The 23,125-nt window shown below is 34.8% G+C and overlaps 1 protein-coding gene across 3 annotated transcripts in view; it reads right to left on the bottom strand.

The window, feature by feature from the left end:
• Positions 1–23,125, bottom strand: part of CHIC1 (cysteine rich hydrophobic domain 1) — a 65,660-nt gene that overhangs the window by 35,921 nt on the left and 6,614 nt on the right. For all 3 annotated transcript variants that reach the window (XM_040999510.1, XM_040999509.1, XM_040999508.1), the window contains 2 exons: positions 15,282–15,336; positions 8,055–8,210 (listed from right to left, as the gene is read on the bottom strand). In XM_040999510.1, the coding sequence (XP_040855444.1) occupies positions 8,055–8,210; positions 15,282–15,336 (211 nt within the window). The remainder of the gene's footprint in view (positions 1–8,054; positions 8,211–15,281; positions 15,337–23,125) is intronic.

Genomic DNA, 23,125 nt, shown 5'->3' on the forward strand with positions numbered 1-23,125 from the left:
GGATTTTGTGGCCACTGGGGAGTGAGATAGCAGATGGAAGATCTATAAGCTTCCCTCCTTTCTCTACAATTCTGCCTTTCAAATAAATAACTCTTAAAAAATTACCTTAGAATGTATCTATATTTGGGTGCTGAAATAAAAGGTGAATCTATTCTAGTATAAATGATTTAAAATCCATGCATAGTCTTCATAACATGTATTTCCATGAACTTCTTGAAGACTGCATATACAAGATCTCAAAGAATTATACACACCAAAATAAAAATATTTAATACCATTTTTCCATGAACTTTCTCAAGTATTTTTTAAATTTTTATTTTTTTTAGTCTTTTTAAAATTATTGTTTTATGATACAGTTTCATAGGCTCTGGGTCTTGTCCTGCCCCCACAGTACCCTCCGCCACACCATCTTCCCTTCTATTATCTCAACGCATAGTCCTTCAAGAACAGTCCATCATTCCATCATTTATGTTTATCCTGACATTGCAGGTATGGACAACAGCATAGAGTCCAGCACCTTATTGTCAAGATGTATTTAACAGTTTCATTGGGAGTCCATCTTTGATTTGAAAGTAGAGATGCCTACTGCATTGTGTCTTCACATCTGGATATGACAGCCTCTATTATAGTTACTATACATCCCTTCAAATAAAAAACAATAAAACAAAATTGACAACAGGATGAAAGACAGAAAATTTACAGTAACAGGAAGTTAAACAACATGTGATAGAATGACCTATGTATTGCTACAGACATGTAAAAACACCTTCTTGAGGAAAATGATGCTACTGTATGATTTATGTGTCATTCACTGAAGAAATTAAGAGAAAAGCTGCTGTCTGCAATGCTGGTATCCTAGGTGAGTGTCAGTTTCAACTCCACTTTCTTCACTTCCAATCCAATTCCCTGCTATTGAACCTTGTAAAGCAGCAGAGGATGGTCACAGTTCTTGGGCCCAGAAATTTGTAAAGGTTAGTTGATGTGAAGGAAGGAAATATTTATAAACCAAACGGAGACACTGCTATTAAAAAAATCAACTTTTCCAACATCTTGATCTCACATGTCTAGCCATTACAATTGTGAGAAAATAATGTTGCTGATATTAGTTCTACAACTGTGAGAAAATAAACTTTTGTTTAGGGTCCAGCGGCGTGGCCTAGTGGCTAAAGTCCTCGCCTTGAACATGCCGGGATCCCATATGGGTACCAGTTCTATCCTGGCAGCCTCACTTCCCATCCAGCTCCCTGCCAGTGGCCTGGGAAAGCAGTCGAGGATGGCCCAAAGCTTTGGGACCCTGCACCTGTGTGGGATACCCGGAAAAAGTTCCTGGTTCCTGGCTTTGGATCAGCGCAGCACCGGCCGTTGTGGTCACTTGGGGAGTGAATCATCGGACGGAAGATCTTCCTCTCTGTCTCTCCTCCTCTCTGTATATCTGGCTTTCCAATAAATAAATAAATCTTCAAAAAAAAAAAAACATGATCCATCTACATGTTGTCTACATGAGACTCAACATAAAAATTGACACAAATTGGCTGGAAGTAAAAGGATGGAAAAATATACAGCATGTAAACAGTGATCAACAATTAGCTGGGGTGGCATACTGAGGGTGGGAAATGGGGAGATGCAGAGGCTGGAGAGGGAGAGGGAAGGAAGTAGGCTCCAGAGTGATGAGGTAGAGTAAAAATAAGCAGATCAAGGATGACTAGGGAGGGAAAAAAGAAGTTTCTGGTCTCTTTTCATGCAAGCTAATTCCATGATAAGGACCGCTACTATCATGACCTCATCTGAACCTAATAATATTTTGAAGGACCCATTACAGTATCATCACTTTGGGGGTTATGAAACCAACATAGTGAATTTTGGAAAGTCAAAGACATTCGACCTATGAAAGTTTAATTTGATAAAGGGTAAATTTATTTTTAAAATTACAAACATTTTATTATATATATACATAATATATATATAAAGACTCACAGAATATGTGAAACAAATTGACAAAACTCAAAGGAGCATAGAGTTTCACAATAACAGAGACTTTAATAACAAACCTTATCCAGTTGCAAGTGTTGTGGGAGGTAAAAGCTCCATTTGCGACACCAGAAAGGCAATCCAAGTCCTGGTGTCCTTGCACCCATGTGGAACATCTGAATGGAGTTCCAGGCTCCTGGTTTCAGCCTGGTCCAGCCCTAGCCAATGGAAGATATATTTTTTTTCTCTCTGTCTTCCTCCCTCCGTCTTTCTTTCTCTCTCACTCTTTATCCCACTCCTACTTTCTCTCCCTTTCTATGATTTTGCCTTTCAAACCAACTCTAGAAAATGATAAACACCACACAGAAGATGAAAATGAAATAATAACAAAATGAAAATGAAATCTAACAAAAGTACAGAAACTGTTCACAACAATGAAGTACATACTCTTCAACAATGTAGTACATCCTTGAGGACAGGCTATTTGTTATGTCAAGAAACAAGCCTAAATAAGTAAAAAAATATTAACACCATACAAGCCAATTTTTCTAATATTTCTCCCTTAGTAAGAGAATGAAACTGGAAATCATGAGAGAAGAAACAGAAAATTCACAAATGTGGATACCAAACACCACATGCTGAAATAAACAATGGGCAGAGAATTTAAGGAAGAACTTGGAAAGTCAATGAAAACAAAAACACAACATAATTAAAGATGTAATTAGAAGGAAACTAAGAAATGTGAATATCTATATCAATACAGAATTATAATGGGGGCATTTTCTTTTTCTTGAGACATGGGCATCCTATTTGGAGAGCCTAAATTTAGAGTCTAGACTCCACTCTGCTTTCCAATTTCTTGCTAAAGGGCACCCTGGGGTTAGCAAGATAAACCTCAAGTGGTAACTCTATCACCCATGTGGGAAACCCAGACTGAGTTTCTGGCTTCAGTTTGTTTCTCTCCTCTCTTACAAATTAAAAAAAGGAGAGAAAAAGACTTCAAACTGTTAACCAAGTGTTATATATATGGGTATTATTTTTTAAAAAAAGCAAATTAAACACAAAAATAGCAGAAGTAAATAATAATGGAGATCACTGAAATAGAGAATAGGAAGATAACAAAAATAAAACCAAAAGTTGCTTCTTTGTAAAGACTGAAAAATTTGAGAAACTTTCAAGTTTATAGATTAAGAAAAAAAGAAAAACATACAGCATTCAAAATGACGAAGTCAGAAGTGAAACACAGATATTACTGCCAATCTTACAGAAATAAAACACAGAATGCTAAGAACGACGGTAAGCCAACTTAGAAACTACAAACAAAAGGGATAAATTCTTGTCACTGATTCAAGTGGAAGTAGAAAATCTGAAAAAATCTGCTAATGAATGAGTAATCAAAACATGCCAAAAAATCTAAGAACAGATAATGAGTAAATTATCCCCAATATTAAAATTGCTCCAAAGATTAAAAAATTGTGTCAAATATTTAAAGAATACCAATCTTTCTTGAACTCTAGAGATGACTGTACTTCTTAACATCCTGAGGGGAAGGAATCATTACTTAATGTATATGGAGTTTTACTTTGAGGGGAGGACTAGTAAGTTTGGAAACCAGAAAGTGGTGATGATTGTACAACACTGCCAATGTAACTACTGACGCTGAATTACATACCTTAAAGTATTAAAATGGCAAATTCTATGCCAGGCTGGCTTTCCATAGGATTTTGAACCCGGGCACAGAAGAATACTTACTATATGGATACAATATGTGAAATGTCCAAAAATTAAAAAAAAAAAACAAATAGAAGAGGAAACACAGATCAGTGGTTGTTGGGGCTGAGAGAACTCTGAGGAAACAGGGAGTGACTAAAAAAGGTCAGAAGTTTTCCCTTCAGGATGACGGAAGTGTCCTAAAATTAGAATACAATGATGGCTGCAACATTCTACTAAAATTCAAGGAGTTGTCATCTTATCATGTGAGTAGACATCATGGTATGTAAGTTATTTCCTAATAAGGAGTTTTTTTAAAACCTGGATGAGTGACTGACTGGAAAAAAAAAATAAGACTAATGTGAATCACTGAGATTTTAAAGAGTGAATAAAATTTTACAAGCATTATAGTAAGGAAAGGTAATGAAAGAATTAAGGAAGGAAACTTACTAACCTCTAGCATTTCACATGTCATAAGTACTGACATTTTCTTACAAATTGTTTTAGACAAATGATTCAAGTTTGATACACAAAAACAAAAGATTCAAAGATGGTAAGGAAGAGAGGCAAAGCCAGGTTATGGTTAGGTTATAAGAATTTAGGCATCAGCTTTATGCAAACTGTCTGTCCAGGAACACAGCATGTCTTTTATGAAAGGAGTACATAGTAATAATAATATGTCTAAATATCCATAATAATATGCCTAAATAATATGTTTAAATTATACAGATTACAAGTAGTTTGCTTAACTTTGGCAGAACCATTTCTTTCTTACAGACTGATTTTGTTTTCCATATGGCATAATGTATAGATCAGGATTTTGTTGCTATCATATCCTTTTCTGTTTTTTTTTTTTGTTACTATATGCAAAAATACAGACCCAAACAAGCCAAAGGAGTAGAACTCCCATCTCCTAAAACAACACATTCATGTTGTGTGAAAGAGAATAGTATCCTCCCTCTGGAAATCTCTCTCAATTCAGGAAGCATTAAGGCAAAACAAAACAAAACAAAACAAAAACAAAAAACAAAAGGAAAAGTTAAAGCAATTTCAACTTTAAGGGTGATATCATGACTAGGCCAGATAATTGACTATACTATCACAGATGCATGGTAGATACAAGAATGAATCAGTGGCAAGCCTCATTTTGTGTACCATGCAGCTAGGAAATCCTACCAGGCCAAGAGATCAGCTCAACACATCTGCACTTATATCACTTTTCTCTATCATCTGCTTTGCTAGAGAAAAAAATCATGAATTATACTGTCTACAAAAGAGTTAATATGGCAGACTGTTTACACAGAAATTCTTTACTTGGAAATATGGGGTCTTTTGCTATCTGCTAGAGCTATACTTGCCTTGTATTTGACCCAGGCATAAGTTTCAGGTTTGTACCTTTCTTCTGAGAAAATCCAGAGAAGTTGTTTGGACATACAAGAACGCTTCCATATGCCACACTTCCATAGAGACTTGCAGGCAAGCTGCAGTTATAATAGATGTAAGGCAAGTCATTTACATGCTATTTATAGCTGTTTACATGTTACAATGGCAGATCTGAGTAGCTTCAAGAGACCTCTGGCATACAAAACCTCAAATATTTACTATCTTGTTCTTCAAAAAAAAAAAAGTTTTCCAACCATTGCTAGAGAATTAAAAATCAGTGGGCTATTTGTTAGCCACTTATCCTAATGTTTCTTGTTGCAGGAATAAGAGATATGAATTAGGGATTGGTATTGGGGTGTAGCATATTAAACCACCGCCTGGAAAACCAAATTCGCTCATTTTGAGTGCTTGTTTCAATTCTGACTCCTCTGCCTCCAATTCACCTTCTTAAGGTACCTGGGAAGGCAACAGATGATGGTTCAAGTTTTTGAGTTCCTATCCCAACTATTCATGTGGGAAACCTAAAATGGAGATCTTGGCACCTGGCTTGGAGCTAGCCCAGCCCTGGCCATTGCATGTTTGTGAGGAATGAGTCAGCAAACAGAATGAATCTCTCTTTCTATCACTCTTTGAAATAAATAAATAAATTTTTAAAGAGAAAAAATAAACATGATTTAGTCAAGCAAGTACAGTGAGACATGAAAAAAAAATAAAAGCAAGGATTATTCTTCTTGCTGTGCTGTTTGCTGTGTGGCACTAGAAAAATCACTTCATCTCTCTGGCTGTCAGTTCTCATACCTGTAAAACAAGGAACTCAGGCTATATGCACGCTACGCATCCTTTCAACTAAACTAATATAATGTGATCAACTTGTTTTATAGATTAGAAAGCAGAAATGATGGTATAGAAATCTTTACATTATCCTCTTTAGTTTTCATTCCTCCATGCAGACAAAAAAAGCTTTGAGATGTCTTAAATTTCTTCATTACCACAAACACCTTAAATGTTTAAGTAGTATGCATACTGTTCCTACAGGTGAGGAAACAGTTAGAAACTTGCAAAAGGTCATTACCAACATGTACTTAGTGCTTCAGTGCTGACAAGAAAATCAGCAGCCATGAACGACACAGCCTACACAGTAAAGCAGATCATGTAACTGCTGGGAAGTTTTATCATGAACCACAAACTGACTTCTTGAAGGGGAACAGCCTCCACTTCCAGCTAACTAGAGTTAATTGCTGACACACAGGTAGGTGGTAGCAATATCGCCAGACATTCAGACTTTGGTAAGAAGCTGGATAGCTCACATTTTATTGTAAATTTTCTAGTTTTTAAATACTGGCAATTGATTAAAATACTGAAAAAAAGTGGTCTGGATTTGATTGGTGGGACTACATTTTGCAGATCTATACTAAGTACTTTTAGACTTGTCAGATTGGTGAAGTTGATAGACTTATTTCTTAACTTCAGTATGAACTCAAAGTAATGGTGAACAGGGAGATATCACAGCATGAGTATTACCTTATTTTCCATGAAAAATTCTATAAGGAGTATTTACAGTCAAATCAAATGAACCAAAAAAAAAACAAACCAAGAAACACATGGACAAATGAATAAACAAAAATTGTTTTTCCTCTTTCAGTTCCTCCGATCCAGGTATTACCAAATAGACAAAATATAAATGGGGCAAAGAGAGAGACCAATTGTGTGTAACATTAAAACAAAAATCAGTGTTTAAGTAATTGAAATGGGCTGTATTTACATGATGGGAAATGCAAATCATGAATGATTTACATAGATTTTTTTTTTAAACAATGAGGACAGGTAAGACTGGTTGTAACTTTTACAAGATATAACAATTATAATAAGCTTATGCTGTCGGATTATTTACAAACTTCTAGAAAAGCCATTTCAGAATATTGTATATGCTTTAACAAAGAATAAATTAAGCTTTATTTAAAGGAAAGCTGTGACCTACTGGTGGTTACCAAGGAAATAATTAAAATGCCTAACTTTTCCATTCCAAACATCACAGGGTTGACAGTATTTTATTCTTTGAAGTAGGCATTAAGGAGAGTCTCATAGAAAAAATAACTATTGTACACTGTGAATATTTTTGTCCATAATGAAAGAACTGTCGCACTAATTGTTCTTCTACAAGGTGCTATAATTTTCAAACCTATTTAGTGAGGTAATTACTAGTTAAAAGTTTAAATGGAATGAAATGAAATAGACTGGGAAAAGAATTTTAAGTAAAACAAGTTAATTTTCCTCCTTCGTTTCAATTAAAAATTTTAAAGCTACATTTACCTACTCAAGGAAAATCATTCCAAAGCATAAAATGAAACCTTAAAGACAACATTAAGACTGTACTTTTTTAAATAAATAAATCTGGACCTTTAGATTTTTTTATCTTTTTACCCCATGAATACATTTTTGTAGCTATAGGGGTTTATCTCTCCCCCTCCTTTCCTCTCTCCCTATTTCTGCCTCCCACCTTTTTCCCCATATTAACACAACTGCATAGTATCTTAGTACCAGTTATGTGTTTAACTTTCTGACATTTAAATGTATCATAACATAATAAGTACAGGTAAAGGCAGAGAACCTTAAATCCACAACTTAACTAGTAATGTTACATTAGAATACTATTATGACATGTTCAAAACTTAGGATTTTCCACTGGTTACCTTCACTTCTGCCCTTCTCAAGACAGAAGCAGCTCTTTCACACACCTGCAATTTGGATATACAGTACCTTGAGGAATAGCTTCAGGTTTTATAAAAAGAGTTAAGTAGCCTACCTATATTTATATTTACTTAAGTACTTCACTTACATATTTACTTAAAATGATGAGAATACACATTTCTAAAATAAGGATAGTATTATTATAAGAATAAATAAATTATATACAGTGTTAAGAAATAGTTCTGAGTACACAGCACATTTTCAACAAATGTTAGCTTTTGTTATAAAACAAAACAGTTACTCACTCTTTTGTTGAGACAAATAACAGGCCACAGACTGCAACCCAGTGTGCAACAACAGCAGAGACAACCACACAGCAGCCATTTCACATTGACTGGGAGAGCCTTTTTCAAACATGCATTCACACGGCCAATGCTGGTCTTAAATTCTTCTGGGGCCACCTACAACAAGGGCACTATCTTAACAGTTTGTAAATGACTTTTTTCCTTATTTATATCAAAAGGAAAATGTTTCTCTTACCACAGAAACTTTCAGGAATTACCCATGTCTGTATTTTCTTCCTATCTCACCTCATAAATACGTATCACATACACTTGGATGGCACTGAAAGCGAAACACTGTGATTTCATGTTCACACTCAAAAAAAATCTTCTAAAATAACCAACAATAAAATGACAGTAATAAAACTGACGGTAAAATAACCCGTCAAGCAGTATTGTGACCAAATATTCTCATTATCAAGACAGTATTATCTCTGGTATGTAATCACTCTGTTGTGTAAGATTAAGAGCCTAATAAAACAAAAATCCAAACAATACCATAGGAAATGTAATTAAAATTTGACTTTGGCAATATTCCTGGATTATTTTTTAAAAGGCATCTTTGAAGTATTTTCTCCCTGGCAAGTTTTGCAACATAACAATTTTAATGTTTGGCATTGTTTGCAGAGAAAAGCTACACAGCAATGCCTGATGGTCACATTCAAAAGGGTGTGTTAACATTCAGCTTAAAGACTTGTAAATTTTGAAAATTGAAATACCTTTAAATATATAAATTTAAAATGTTGAGTTACTACTTTCATTCCTGGAAGTGGCAGTTTTTGCCTCTCTGCAGACAATGACAAAGTCAGTTCAAAGGCATGAGCATGACCAGCAAAATTAGATTTATACCAAAATTCTGTTTGAAGGTTACACAATTGAGAGGTACATTAAAAAGGTTTTTTTCAGTAAAATCACATTTCTGAAAGACAAAAATTATTCTCTTCCACTAAACAAACGTCAAATTTTTAAATCTACTGGAAAAACAGACATCTAGCTATGAAAACAAGTTATAAAATTGTTAGGAAGATAAGCTGCTGGAGAGTAAAAATCCCATGATCATATTAGGTTATAAAAAATTTAGGGTTTTACTAGTCTTCCAAATAAAAATCCTACTAAAGGAATCAGTTTACTATATATTTTTCTCTTTTAATATATATGTGCTTAGAATCAACACAACAAAACATACACCGTTTTATATTACAAAGCTAAGTGACAACAAGAATTTAGCACAATCATGACTAAAATATTAACTATGTAAGCTTTATTAGAATTGCTCATGCTATCCAAAATAGTTAACTGCTTGCGCCACAAATACTATTTTTTCCAAATGTATAAATAATCAATAGTTATGAAATCATAAGGCTTAAAATTTGTGAGACAAATAAAATAATTTCATGATTCCTTATCAGCAAAAATGTAAAAACAATAAAGGCATAAAAAAATTCCAAATGATAAAAATTTCTTGTGTAAATATGGTAATTCAGAGAATCATGCCTTATGGCTGAAAACTGAACACAAGCTAAGCTAAACAATGCATCATGAGATCTTGGCTCTAATTACTTATTAGCTGTGAAAACTTCCAGGCAAAATCATTTAATTTTCCTGAGTTTGTTCCTCATCTGTAAACTAAGAACATAATCCTTGTTTTAGATAAATCACAGTGAATGGAAATTAAGCATTAGAAATAATTCCCTGATTAGAATGCTTTGAAAAGATCCATGACTCATATATCTGAGTATATCTGAAAGAAAAGCTCTCTTTGCTAGGGTGATACACAAAGGCATGAAGACTGATCAAGCAGTTACCGATACCTCACAGTTTTGATAAACTGTATTATAAACATAAGGAGAACACATTGCATTTGAATGTACATTTAATGTTCTTTATGATTTTAACTTCTCAGAGGAAAAAAAAAAAAGGAAAATATTCTTTTCCCAAAAAAAGTCATCAAATTCCTATCTTGAGATTCACCTTTACAAACAATACCCAACTTCCTTTTTCCTGTGGAACCACACTGAAGTCAAGGAAAAATATATTTATATATTTAGCTCTAATCTGTAATCTAACATATTATCAATTCTCTCTACATTATATAACCAAAATCACCAGCATTTTTAAACAGTCATTTTTACTTAAACTCATGTAAACTATAAAATTAACACTGTCCATTTACAAATGACTTTTTGTAATTAAATTACAGTGCTTATAATTAAAATTTCAATATTTAAAAGTAAATATAAGAACAAATGAAAAGGCTACAATACAAATGCAGTGAATTGTAAAGTTATGTGCAGACTAAAACAACAGAGCCTATGTTTATAAAAGTCAGAAAAGATTCATCTTTTGCAAGGGATAGTGTTATAAGTCTGAGAGAGACAAGAGCTACAGAATAAAAGAGAAGGAAAGGAAAACTGGATGCTTATTTCAAATACTGTGAATGAAATAAATGATATGTCCAAGTATATAAAATCTGTTTAAATATTTGTTTTTGTTACATGTTTTTGAAACTGAAAACAAAGAAATTCCTAAAATATGGCAATTTTCCTGTTTCTCCATCAACACTTTCCAGTTTTAACACATGAACAATCTCAGATTTAATTATCTTATCATAGACCAATTAAAACAAATTTTTCAGTTAATAAAAATGAGAACAGAAATTCCTTAAAGTCATAGGACAAATATAGCACAAAGAAAAACTTTTACTAGAATTTCAAATATTAAAATCTAAAGTTTGGCTTTAAAACAAAAACAGAATCGCCTCTGGGAAAAAGATCTGTATTTGAATAACAGAAAAGTCATAAAACAAAGAAAAATGCATAGGAAATGACAATTAGCTAATTCCGGATCTGACTTTAAACAATTGGAAAGAAATGTTTAGCTAGCTAATTGTGTAGAATCGGAGTTAATAACATTTAACTCATTCACTTCCATATAATTGAGTATCTCTAGTAATGGAAGTTAGATGGAAGCCCCTAACTTTCTAGCTGAACAGTAGGCTGTAAAGAAACATTTCATTCCTTTTGACTCTCTTGGAAAGAAAACAACATCATAAAGGTTAGGAAAAGGGTCATAATATTTTATAACAGGATGCAGGAGATTGCAAACAGAAGAAAATCTAAGCAAACCCCAGCGGGACTGATGTGCCTCCTTCAGTTGTGGGGAACACAACCCTATCAATCACTTGTCATACTGGATCGCAATAGTAAAAGTTGATTTTTATGGCTCAAGATTACTAATACTGCACACTAATCTCCCCATGGCACCACTGAACTGTTTTCAAGTTAAGGGCCAGAAGCTGGAAGCTTTCATTTCTTTTCTAAAGTTCTGTAGTTCTTCCACTTTCTGGTTACCACAACCTGTGTGTTCTGTCATGACAGGACTTCAGTGAAATATGGATAACAATCTTTTCTGCACTTAATGTAAAAGATGATTTCTTTCATGGCACTAATGGCATCAACACAGAGAAAGCACAAAGTAGTAACTGAGTCACAGAGGATATCAAAACAGCTTTTTTTTTTTGCATTTTAAAATGCACTCTGATATTTTGGGGAGCCAGTGAAGCATAAAAGCTATTCAGAATCTCTTTCATGCTGGAAGACTGATTTTGTAAGAGGTTTACAGACAGAAAATAAACCAGAAGGCTGTTAAATTCAAAATTTAGATTTTCAAAATTATTTTTCAGATTTGTATAAGCCCTCTTTGCTTTTCCTCTCAGTTAATAGAGAAACATTTTGATAATTCAAAAGTAATCAATTCAAATGAAACAGTGCCTACTAGAAAAAACTTACCTGTTAAAGAGAAAATGAATAAAATTCAAATTAGACTTTTAAAAATCATGGAAATTCCTTTTAGTGTTTTCCTCATCACCAAACACTAAGAAAACCATCACAGTATCATCAATGCCTTATAAATGTCTACAAAAATTTGTACATTGCAAATAATGCACACTATAATAAACATGCAATCATTATAAGGTATATTTCAAGGACAGTCACCTGGGAACAAGGGAGGGTTCAAGAGTAGCTGATATAAACAGAGCGTGTAGGTTATGTGAATGCATACCAAAAGCAGCTTACCATTTTTTGGGTCAGTGGAATTTTAAGTTTCAGAAAGCTTGGAAAGAAATATGCACATGTAAAAAGATTTTGAAGATTCCTTGAGCACATGACACTAGTCAATTTTAAAAGAATAGGTAATCATTATGCCAGGGAACTTTATTCACTATTTCTTAGGTTATTTATTTTCCAGAATTTCTTGGACACATAAGTCAAACTTAATTTTTAAAGTAAGTCAGTGCTAAAGCTGGGTGTAACAATTCAAACACTGCACGTCATATAACAGCATCAAGGCAAGTATAATGAATAAATTTTCCAGTGAAGATATCTTAACTCATATCATTTTACTTTAATATTAAAATGAAATATTAATATTTAATAAGTTTAATATTAAATGTATCATTAGTCTACAAATATATTAGTATTTAAGAGATATTTCCATAGCTGTTTCATTCATGTGGAGAAAACTTAGATAATTAATTCAATATAAAATCAAAGTCTGAGCTGCTGTGTCAATTGATAAATTATTCTACTAAGGAATAGAGACTTCATTTCTACCAAGGGCAATTTGGATACTTATAGCATTATTCACAGGCCATATAAAATCATCAACTTAAAAATTATCCTGCTATTGATTTACTGAATTTTGAGTCCTAAGTAAGGTTCCCTTAGCAGGGTCAGATCAAATGATTTCACGTGCTTTTACAGCATCTGGGCTGGACCTACCTCATGCCTGTGTCTAAATCATTAGGGTAGAAAGATAGAACATACTACGTACCAAAGGCTTCTCTGGGTCCTAATTACTTAAAGAGTCATATATTTTCTAATGTTAATTCAATCAGGGACTATAACCAAACAAATCTATGGAAAGATTTGATATTGTATCTCAGGAAAAACATTAATGGTCGAGAGACAATAGGATAAATTAGTAGGGGAACAAAATACAAAATTATTACTTTAAAAAAAAAGTAGTGAAAACAATTAAAAATTTAAAGCCAATTAGTAGACTCGCAAAATAATCAAGGTGAAAATGGGATACACAGATGGAAGTATGGTCAACAAGCAATCACAAACTAATATTTGGAAGCAATGTTACCTGACAACATACTAGCAAATTTCATATATGCTCTCTCATTGAATGCTTAAAACAGGACATGAAGAAACTATTTATTTCCAATAAATAAATAAAATAAATCTTAAAAAAAATAAGACCCCGAGGCACAGACAAGTGATTTGCCCAAGGCCACATAGCCAGGAAGCAACAGAACTTGGAGTCAGTCACCCAGATCTGAAATAAAGCTTATTTGTTTTAGTCTATCAAGACAGATTTGATTTTTCAGGGGAGAAAATGAGGCAAATGAAGTGTAAAATCACTTCTAGGATTAAATTATATTTTCTTACAATAATCAGAGACACACTAAAAAAAAAAAAAACATAATGAGTCAGCTTTTTTTCATCTACCCATCACACTAAGTGGTTGAAGAGGCAGGCCCAGGGATGTCTGGAATTAGGCCAAAAGTGAGGAAAGTAAACAGCTAGAAAATGATTACAAAAAGAGCCAATATTTGTAGAAGCATCTTTATCTACTCTTAAAGAAGTCAGGACACAGAGAACGAATGAAAAGTAAGTTTTTAAACATAATCTAGTTATACAGTTTGAAAATCAAATCAGTATTAGGGTCATCCCCATCCTCACACCTCTTCTCCCATAGCAGGGAATCACTTTTCTAAGTCTCACTGGTATCTTTCCAGAATCTTTATGTGTAAACACAATTAATTAGCAGACTGATTTTACCCATTTCTTATATACACACTAATTTGTATTCCATTTTTGCAACTGAATGAGAAAAATTTAGATTACACAAAAGTTCTTTAGAGAATGGAATTTTAATATATGAACAAAATCTGTTTTGACAGCACTATGCTAGTACTACAATTAAGCAGAATAAAATTATAGGTTCTAAAATATAAAATGTTAATTCCTTTTAACCCCAAATTATAATTTCAGATCCCTAAGCATCCAGCTATTAATCATTTGGAAATTACTAAGTATTGTGCAATCTGATGTCTTTTTTTAATTTCATGGTTATATTTTATTCTTTATTAATTTTTAAAATTTTGAATTTTATGATACAACTCCATAGGGTCAATCTAATGTCTTTTTTCCTTCTTTTTCCTTTCCTTAGATGTAAAATAAATGCTTGCCATAGTTAAACTTTCTTCAGATGTAAATGTTTGCCATAGTTAAACTTTCCTCAGATATAAAATAAATGCTTGCCACAGTTAAACTTTCTTCAGATGTAAATGTTTGCCATAGTTAAACTTTCCTCAGATATAAAATAAATGTTTGCCATAGTTAAACTTTGGGGTCTAGATTCATTAGCATTACTACTGTGAGATGATTCTATAAATACAGATATTTTCAAAAATGTAAATATTTAGGTCATAAAAAACGTGATGCTTTGATTACAGTTAATAGTATTAACATACTCATCTCCTCACACAGTTAGCAATTTCTGTAGTCAGAACACCAGAACTCTATTAGCAATTTTTTGGTATACAGTATTATTAACATAGTCATCATTAGGTCTCTAGAATTACAGTTTTGAATTCTAGGAAATCTTTGAATTTCAAACGTTAATGACAGAAGATAGTACTGAGTGTGAATCAAGAAACAGAGAGTTAATCTTGTTTGCAATGAGTCCTATTTTAGAAACTCAAACTACAGAAAACTATGTAACCAGTTATCTTATTCTTCTCACATATAAAAAACTATACCATATGGCACTTAAAAATAATGTAATTACGCAATTAAAAATAAAATTGCTGACTCTAAAGACCCTGGAAATTACCCACATAAATGCAAACAGCTACAGCTATTTGTGCTAAGAATAAAGGTGAAACTGGAAAAGATGAAGAGATAAAGAATGTTGACATTAATGAATAATGGGCAAAATAACTAGTCAAAGGCTGGTAGCCATGGAGATGGCTTTTAGTCACTACCAACATTGCTTCCAAGCACGGAGGCTTCTTGTTATTGACTTCATTAACAGTGAGTAAGAGCATTTGTCATAAAACTGAATAAGCCATAAAATACTGCTTTAATATTAAAAAGTTCAAAGCAAACTCTCACTTACCTTCCCCGTCAGAACTGAGGGAAATTCAGTATCAAACTTGTTGCTCAAGCCAAACCTTAAAAACAAAGAAGAAAATATATTTGACTCAGTGTGTGATATATATATCTTTTGATAAAAGCTATAAGCTTATGCATTTTGCTTTTTGTACTTTGTACTTATTCTGATTTAGAAATGTCTCCCCCCAGAATTTACATGATTCTTACAGAAAACAGATCTTTGATTATTAAACCAAATTAACAGTAAAGGAAGCTTACCAAGGTGCAAATGTTAAAGTGGATTCTAACTATACACTTGTTATGGGATTTAAAATTAATAATTAGAGGTACAGAGAGCTAGAAATGCCATGAACTTGTGGCTAAAGTATTTCTGTTTAAAACCCACTTTAATTAATAACTTTTGGAATTGGATGTCAGGTAGTATGTGAAAATGTATTATGCTATTCTACTTTGGCATATGTTATGAAAACAGTCTCAAAAAATATATACCTCTGCCCCACTAATACAGCCTTCAGAACTCTAATTTCTGTGCCCAATTACTATTCAGATACTCAAAGTCTGATCCTTACAAATGGCTTTCATATATCTAGTCAACAAATTTTGAGAAAAAAAAAAGATCTAGGTTTTCCAGCAAGCAAACTGAAATATGAAATAAGTTAAAATGAATTTCAAAAGACTTTGATAACCTACTTAGATTTTAGTAGGGATAACATAGCACACTTGCTAAATATTACATGGTAGCATAAGATCGCGACTACAATTTTTTGTAATAGACTGAAAGCAAAAAGAAGATACTCACTTTCATTAAAAACTTCACAACCGGCAAACAATAATAGCAAATGACCAATATGTACGTATTGAGCTGGACAGTGTACTAAATAAACATATTCCTTCAAAACTTTAAAAGCCTTCCAAAGAAGTACTGTCATTCCCATTTAGACATGAAAGCTGATTCTCAAAAACAATCCTAAATAAATTAATTAAATGACTTGGCCCAAAGTCATATATCTAGTAGGTGGGTAAAAACCAAAATTCAAATACTGATCCCTAATTCTTTTTTCTCCTGTATCAAACTCCTTTAATTTCACTGCTTTTCATTATACCTAGTAACAGTAACAGAATCTAGTAGTGTTTTACTAAAAGTTTGTTGAGCAATAAGCTACTGCATTATTTGGCTCAACTCATGAATGGTACTTTTAGACTTAGGGTCATTTTTTAAAAAAAATGTTAGGAATCTAATACCTAATTAAAACTGTACAGGGGGGTGGGGGCTGGCACTGAGGCATAGTAGGCTAAGCTTCTGCCTGTGGTGGCAGCATCCCAAATGGAGAAGGATTTGTGTGTACTGGCTGCTTATCCCTTCCCATCCAGCTCCCTGTCTATGGCCAGGGAAAGCAGTAGAGGGTGGCTCAAGTCTTTGGGCCACTGTACCCATTTGGGAGACCCAGAAGAAGCTCCCGGCCCCTGATTTGTTCAGTTTTGGCCATTGTGGCCAATGGGAGTAAATCAGCTGACAGATTTCTCTGTCTCCGTTCTATAACTTCGATCTCTCTGACTTATTTTCAAACAGATCTTAACAAAAACTCAACAGGAATTGCTTAATTTCTTTGAATCATTTATGATACTAGTTGAATTTCAAGGACACAAACCTATCTTCAGCATAAGACTCTCTTCTTAACAAGTGATATGTATACACATGCACGCTATGCCATGTATATTTAAAATATACTTGAAAACAAGTATCATATTTTGGGTATTTTAGAAAAGATTTCTTTACTTATTTGAAAGGCAGAGTCATGGGCAGGGGGGAAGACAGCAAGAGATCTTCCATCATTAGTTCACTCCACAATGGCTGAAATAGCCGGGGCTTCATACTGGGGTCCCACACGGGTGCAGGGGACTAAGCATTTGTTCCATTTCCACTGCTTTTCCAGAATTAGCAGGGACTTGGATTGAAAGTGGAGTAGCTGAGACTGGAACCAGCACCTATAAAGGCTACTGGCATTGAATGCAGAAGCTTTACTTGCTATGCCACAATGATGGCCCCAAAATAAGAACTGCATTTTCTTTTAATTTTCTTTTTTTCCTTGTTTATTTTTATTTATTATGCTTTCTAGCATTTCACATGAAATATGATTACCTTAGTTTTTATTGCTGAGAATTTTATAGAATTTCTAATGCCTAGAATAGTAACAAGCAGATAAATGACTTAATAATGTATTCACAGAGATGTACTTTTAGGGCCTGGCATGGCAGCACAGCGGCTAAAGTCCTCGCCTTGAACACACCAAGATCCCATATGGATGCCAGTTCTAATCTCAGCAGCCCCGCTTCCCATCCAGCTCCCTGCCTGTGGCCTGGGAAACCAGGCGAGGACAGCCCAAAGCCTTGGGACCCTGCATCCGTATGGAAGACCTGGAAGAGGCTCCAGGCTCCTGGCTTCGGATAGGCTCAGCTCCAGCTGTTGCAGTCACTTGGGGAGTGAACTTCGGACAGAAGATCTTCCTCTATCTCTCTATATATCTGACTTTCTAATAAAAATAAATAAATCTTAAATTAAAAAATATGTAATTTTAGCCGTCTTATCACAAAAAGTGCTGAATATGTTAATTTGATTGATTGAAGTTCATTTTAACTATTTTTTTATGATACAGTTCATGGATTTCTCCTTTCCATTTCTCATCACCCCACTGACTTCCTGTATATTATTACAATAGTATAGTTCTTCAAAAACATATGTTTTGCTAGTATCACCTACTTTCCTAACCTTTGAAAATCTAAGTTTGACTATGTATTTTTATGAAAAACAAGCTTTTATTCAGTAAGATTATTCAGAAAAACAAGTTTTTTGTCTCATTTATTGCCAAATTCAGTGTCTTCTTCACAAAACTTTTTCTCTTAATTTTGCAGCTGTGACATTACTTGTTGATCATTCTCTAACATACCTTTTGCTTTTTCATCTGCACCTCTTTCCAAAAGAACTATAACAGTTCATCTGTGTGAGTGTTTAATAGCTTAAACAATCACTTCTACATCTCTAGTAACATAGACCTTCAAGCACAGACTCTCATCTCTAATTGTACAGTGAGATTTTCCATCTGGATATACAGCCATAAATTAATACCATCCAAAGCAAAACATATGTAGAAACAGATATCATTTTTTTCTTGGAAACCCATTGCCTTTTTGAAATTCCTCATATCTGTCAGTGATACATCACTTCCTTTAACCTAGACTTTTTTATTTTGTTTCGTAAGGTATATATTTTATTTATCTGAAAGGCAGAGTTAGAGAGAAAGAGAAATCTTATATTCACTGGTTCACTCCTAAAAGATTGCAGTGGTGGGGACTATGTCAGGCTGAAACCAGAAGCTACTTCTGTCCTCCCATGTGGGTCCATGGACTCAAGCATCTGGGCCACCTCCAATAATTTCTCTGGCCATTACCAGGGAGCTGTATCACAAATGTCGCAGCTTGGTATAGAAATCCAGCACTTTGCTGGTGGCTTAACCCATAAAACACCAGACCAAAATCACTTTTATTAACACTTTATTGACTAAGTGGAAGAAAGAAATAGGAGTGGTAAAAAATGCCAATTTCCTACCTTCAGAAAAGAGATGGTCTCCCCAAGAAACCATTGAACTTATCTGGACAATAAGATGCTGGACTCTATGCTTTGTAGATGCTTGCAATGAAAAAATCTCAACTGAATTTGAACTGTGGTAATGCAACAAGGTGGAGGAATCCACCATGGGGGGGGGGCGGGTTTTGGGGAGGGGAGGGGGAAATCCCAGTGCCTATAAAACTGTGTCACACAATGCAATGTAATCAATTTAAAAAAATGCCAATTTCTCTTTGGCCCAAAACAAAATCAACCAATATTAATCAAAACACTTAGATGAAAGGAAGGCTTCAATGTTAAGCAGTGGGCTACCTTACTGCTGAGGAGCTAACTATGCACTAAAGTCTAGTTAACCTAGACTTTGATCTCATTTTGCAATTCCACCTATTGTTTTGCATCTTGCTTGTACCACGTGGTCCCCAAGACCAATCATTTATTCCTTTGGAGTCATCCTCATCATGAATCTTTCCTTTCTACTGGCACATGGGCCATTTGCTTATGTGATTGCTTCCTTGCCCTAGTTTCAGTCCTACACAGCTTTCAAAGCTCAAGCCATGTCTGAACCAGTTGTAATACCTTAAATATGCAACCCTTCATGGATTCCCACTTTCTATGACCATTCAGAGTTGCTTAAAATCTGCATTATGCAAATAAAGTTAATAATAAAAAATGTGAATAACAGATTTATTTTCATTTTAAAGATTTATTTATTTTCATTACAAAGTCAGATATACAGAGAGGAGAAGAGACAGAGAGGAAGATCTTCCATCCCCTGATTCACTCCCCAAGTGACTGCAACGGCCGGTGCTGTGCTGATCCGAAGCCAGGAGCCAGGAAACTCTTCCAGGTCTCCCACACGGGAGTAGGGTCCCAAAGCTTTGGGCCATCCTCAACTGCTTTCCCAGGCCACAGGCAGGGAGCTGGATGGGAAGTGGAGCTGCCGGGATTAGAACCAGTGCCCATATGGGATCTGGGTGCGTTCAAGGTGAGGAATTTTAGCCACTAGGCCATGCCTCTGGGCCCAAATAACAGATTTCTAAAACTCTGTATTTTGTGTAATACCTCATATTTTTCCTTAATTAGACAGGTAAAGGTAGACACATACAGAATGGGGTGGGGGAAATAGCTGCGAGACCAAGGCAAAGGCCCCAAATTAACTTTTAAAAGTTACTACCTCCAAAGACTTTAACTACCTCCAAAGACTTTAACAACGATGTAGAATTTTTACAACTAAGAATAAATGGAACTGGTCAACTCTGAAAAAAATGGAAAAAAATAAAATATTTCTCTTGTTCTTTGCTGATAATGATCAATATGTTAAAGGCAAGTTTTGTTAATTTTGTAAAGCAAGGTCTAAAGTTTGTTTCCTTGTATTCTTCATTGTTCAGTGATCAAGTTCTCAAAAAATGTTTGCTGTATTGACATTTTTATCTTTTATATAAGATTACCTTTTCTAAAATATAAGTATGTTAGAAATGATAAAGTATCCTTTCATATCTTAAGATACTCCCCTATGAGCTTTGTACAATGATTTCTCAATATTCATAGGAGATGGGTACCAGGACTCTCTGAAGATAACAAAAGCCCAAGGATGCTGAAGTCCTTATATAAAAGAGTGTTTGCATTTGCACATAGCCGACACATATTTTCCTGTATATTTTAAAGCATACGTAAATTCCTTGTAATATTTAATACAAAATAAATGCTATGCAAACAGTTATTATACTGCATTGTTTAAGGAACAGTAACAAAAGATCCATACATGTTCAGAACACTCACATTTTTGAATATTTTCAATATATGTTTGGTTGAATACACAGAAGCAGAACCCAGGGCTCTGCTGAGTAATAACCTCATCAAAAAGTACGAAGAGGGCACGGCGCTGTGGCGCAAGTGGTTAAGGTCCTCACCTTGCACGCCCGGGATCCAATATGGGCGCCGGTTCTAATTCCGGCAGCCCCGGTTCCCTTCCAGCTCCCTGCCTGTGGCCTGGGAAAGCAGTCGAGGACGGCCCAAAGCTTTGGGACCCTGCACCCGCGTGGGAGACCTGGAAGAGGCTCCTGGCTTTGGATCGGCATAGCATCGGCCCGTTGCGCTCACTTGGGGAGTGAATCATCAGACGGAAGATCTTCCTCTCTGTCTCTCCTCTCTGTATATCCGCCTTTCCAATAAAAAAATAATAAAAATAAATCTTTAAAAAAAAAAAGTACGAAGAAAAGTCAATTGGGCCCGATATTCTCATCTATTTGACTAACACAGTAGCAATCTTGTTCTTACCCACTAGAGACTTCTTTGATTAGTCTTCCCCTTCAGAAACTTCATACATAAAAAGAACATTTAATTCAATTCACCTTAGGCTCAATTTTGAGTAAAGAGCTACTGGGAAAATGTTGATATTTGCTGTTGAGTAAACATTTAAGTTCTGTTTACAAACAAATCATTAAGAATAGTAAGTAGTGTACTCTGGCTGCAGAGGGTTAAGTCATAGCTTGGAATGGCTCTATCCTGTATCAGAGTGCTGGTTTGAGTCCCAGCTACTCTGCTTCTAATCTAGTTCTTTGACAATTCACCTGGGAAGCAGAGGATGATGGCTCTGAATGCAGTCCTAGCTTCAACCTAGCCTGGCTCTGGCTGCTGCAACTATTTTAAGGCATAAACTAGACGATCATTCCACCTTTTAAACAAATAACCACAACTTTAAAAAAAGAATAAGGAGTCCATAAAGGTTAGACATACTCATTTACTCATTACTAATCAGGGACAGACACCAGACGAGATGCGATGCTCTGCACCAAACATACACACACTTGGGAACTGTTCACATTTACATTTTATTGTAGAATCGATTATATATTTGATGCTGACCCAGATGGTGATTCTGAAAAGTATTTACTTCTCAAGTGTCTTCAATGGATATAATTTTAATTTCTTGGAACAATTCTTTGAAGTAAAAAAAAAATGAGGCAAAGAAGCATGGGTCCTTTTAGGTGTTCATATCTCTTTTCTTCCTCTCACCCTCAGTGTTTTACATATTTGAAAAAATTGTTGTACATAAATCTTTTGAAACTTTACATCAAATTAAAGCTCATATGCTCAGTTTGCTTAAGAAATCAATGCAGCGGGGCCTCACACAGTAGCCTAGCAGCTAAAGTCATCTCCTTGCAAATGCCAAGATCCCATATGGGTCCTGGTTTGTGTCCCAGCAGCTCCACTTCCCTTCCAGCTCTCTGCTTGTGGCCTGGGAAAGCAGTTGAGGACGGCCCAAAGCTTTGAGACCCTGCACCCATGTGGGAGACCTGGAAGAAGTTCCTGGCTCCTGGCTTCAGATCAGCTCAGCTCCAACCATTGTGACCACTTAAAGAGTGAATCAGGGGACAGATCTTCCTCTGTCTCTCCTCTCTGTATAACTGCCTTTCCAATAAAAATAAAGCAATTTTTAAAAAATAAATCAGTGCAGCAAAATTTGGCCAATATGAAAAATAATGTCTGTATAAAACTATATACTTACAGAAAAGCAGATTCTAAAGCATATGTACTAAACTCTACTTATTATACAACAAAAAGGAAAGATCATGCCACAATAGGATGAAGAGAGTCATTTCAAAGATTCTAATTAAAACTCATTAATCCTTCATCCTTATGAAAGATTTAATCAGAATTTGCCACACTGTAAAATGGCAAATAAGCACAGCTTCAGTATTCTCAAAGCCTAAAATCCTATAGCATATTGACCTTATACAAGGGGACATTAAAAAAGTCATAGAAGGACCAGCATCATACTATAATAGGCTAAGCCTCCACCCGCACTGTCAACATCCCATATGGGTCCTGGTACAAGTCCTGGCTACTCGACTTCCCATCCAGCTCCTTGCTGGCAGCCTGGGAAAGCAGCAGAGAATGGCTCAAGTCCTTTGGCCCTGCAACCACATGGAAAATCCAAAAGAAGCTCCTGGCTTTGGATCAGCTCAGTTCCAGCCACTGCAGCCATTTGGGGAATAAACCAGTGGATAGAAGATCTCTGTTTCTCTCTGTCTCTTCGCTCTGTAACTACCTTTCAAATAAAAATTAAATAAACCTTTAAAAAAAACCCTTATGGATAAAGGCATTTAAAGGCATGTTTATTTAGGTACAAAATACCAAAATTCATGTGTAATATATATATATATATATATATATATATATACACACACACACATATATATATCTCATCAATTTTTGAAGACTGC

Source organism: Ochotona curzoniae, unplaced genomic scaffold (assembly GCF_017591425.1).
Source record: "Ochotona curzoniae isolate NIBS_2020 unplaced genomic scaffold, NIBS_Ocur_1.0 scaffold_1852, whole genome shotgun sequence".
NCBI classification, from domain to species: domain Eukaryota; kingdom Metazoa; phylum Chordata; class Mammalia; order Lagomorpha; family Ochotonidae; genus Ochotona; species Ochotona curzoniae.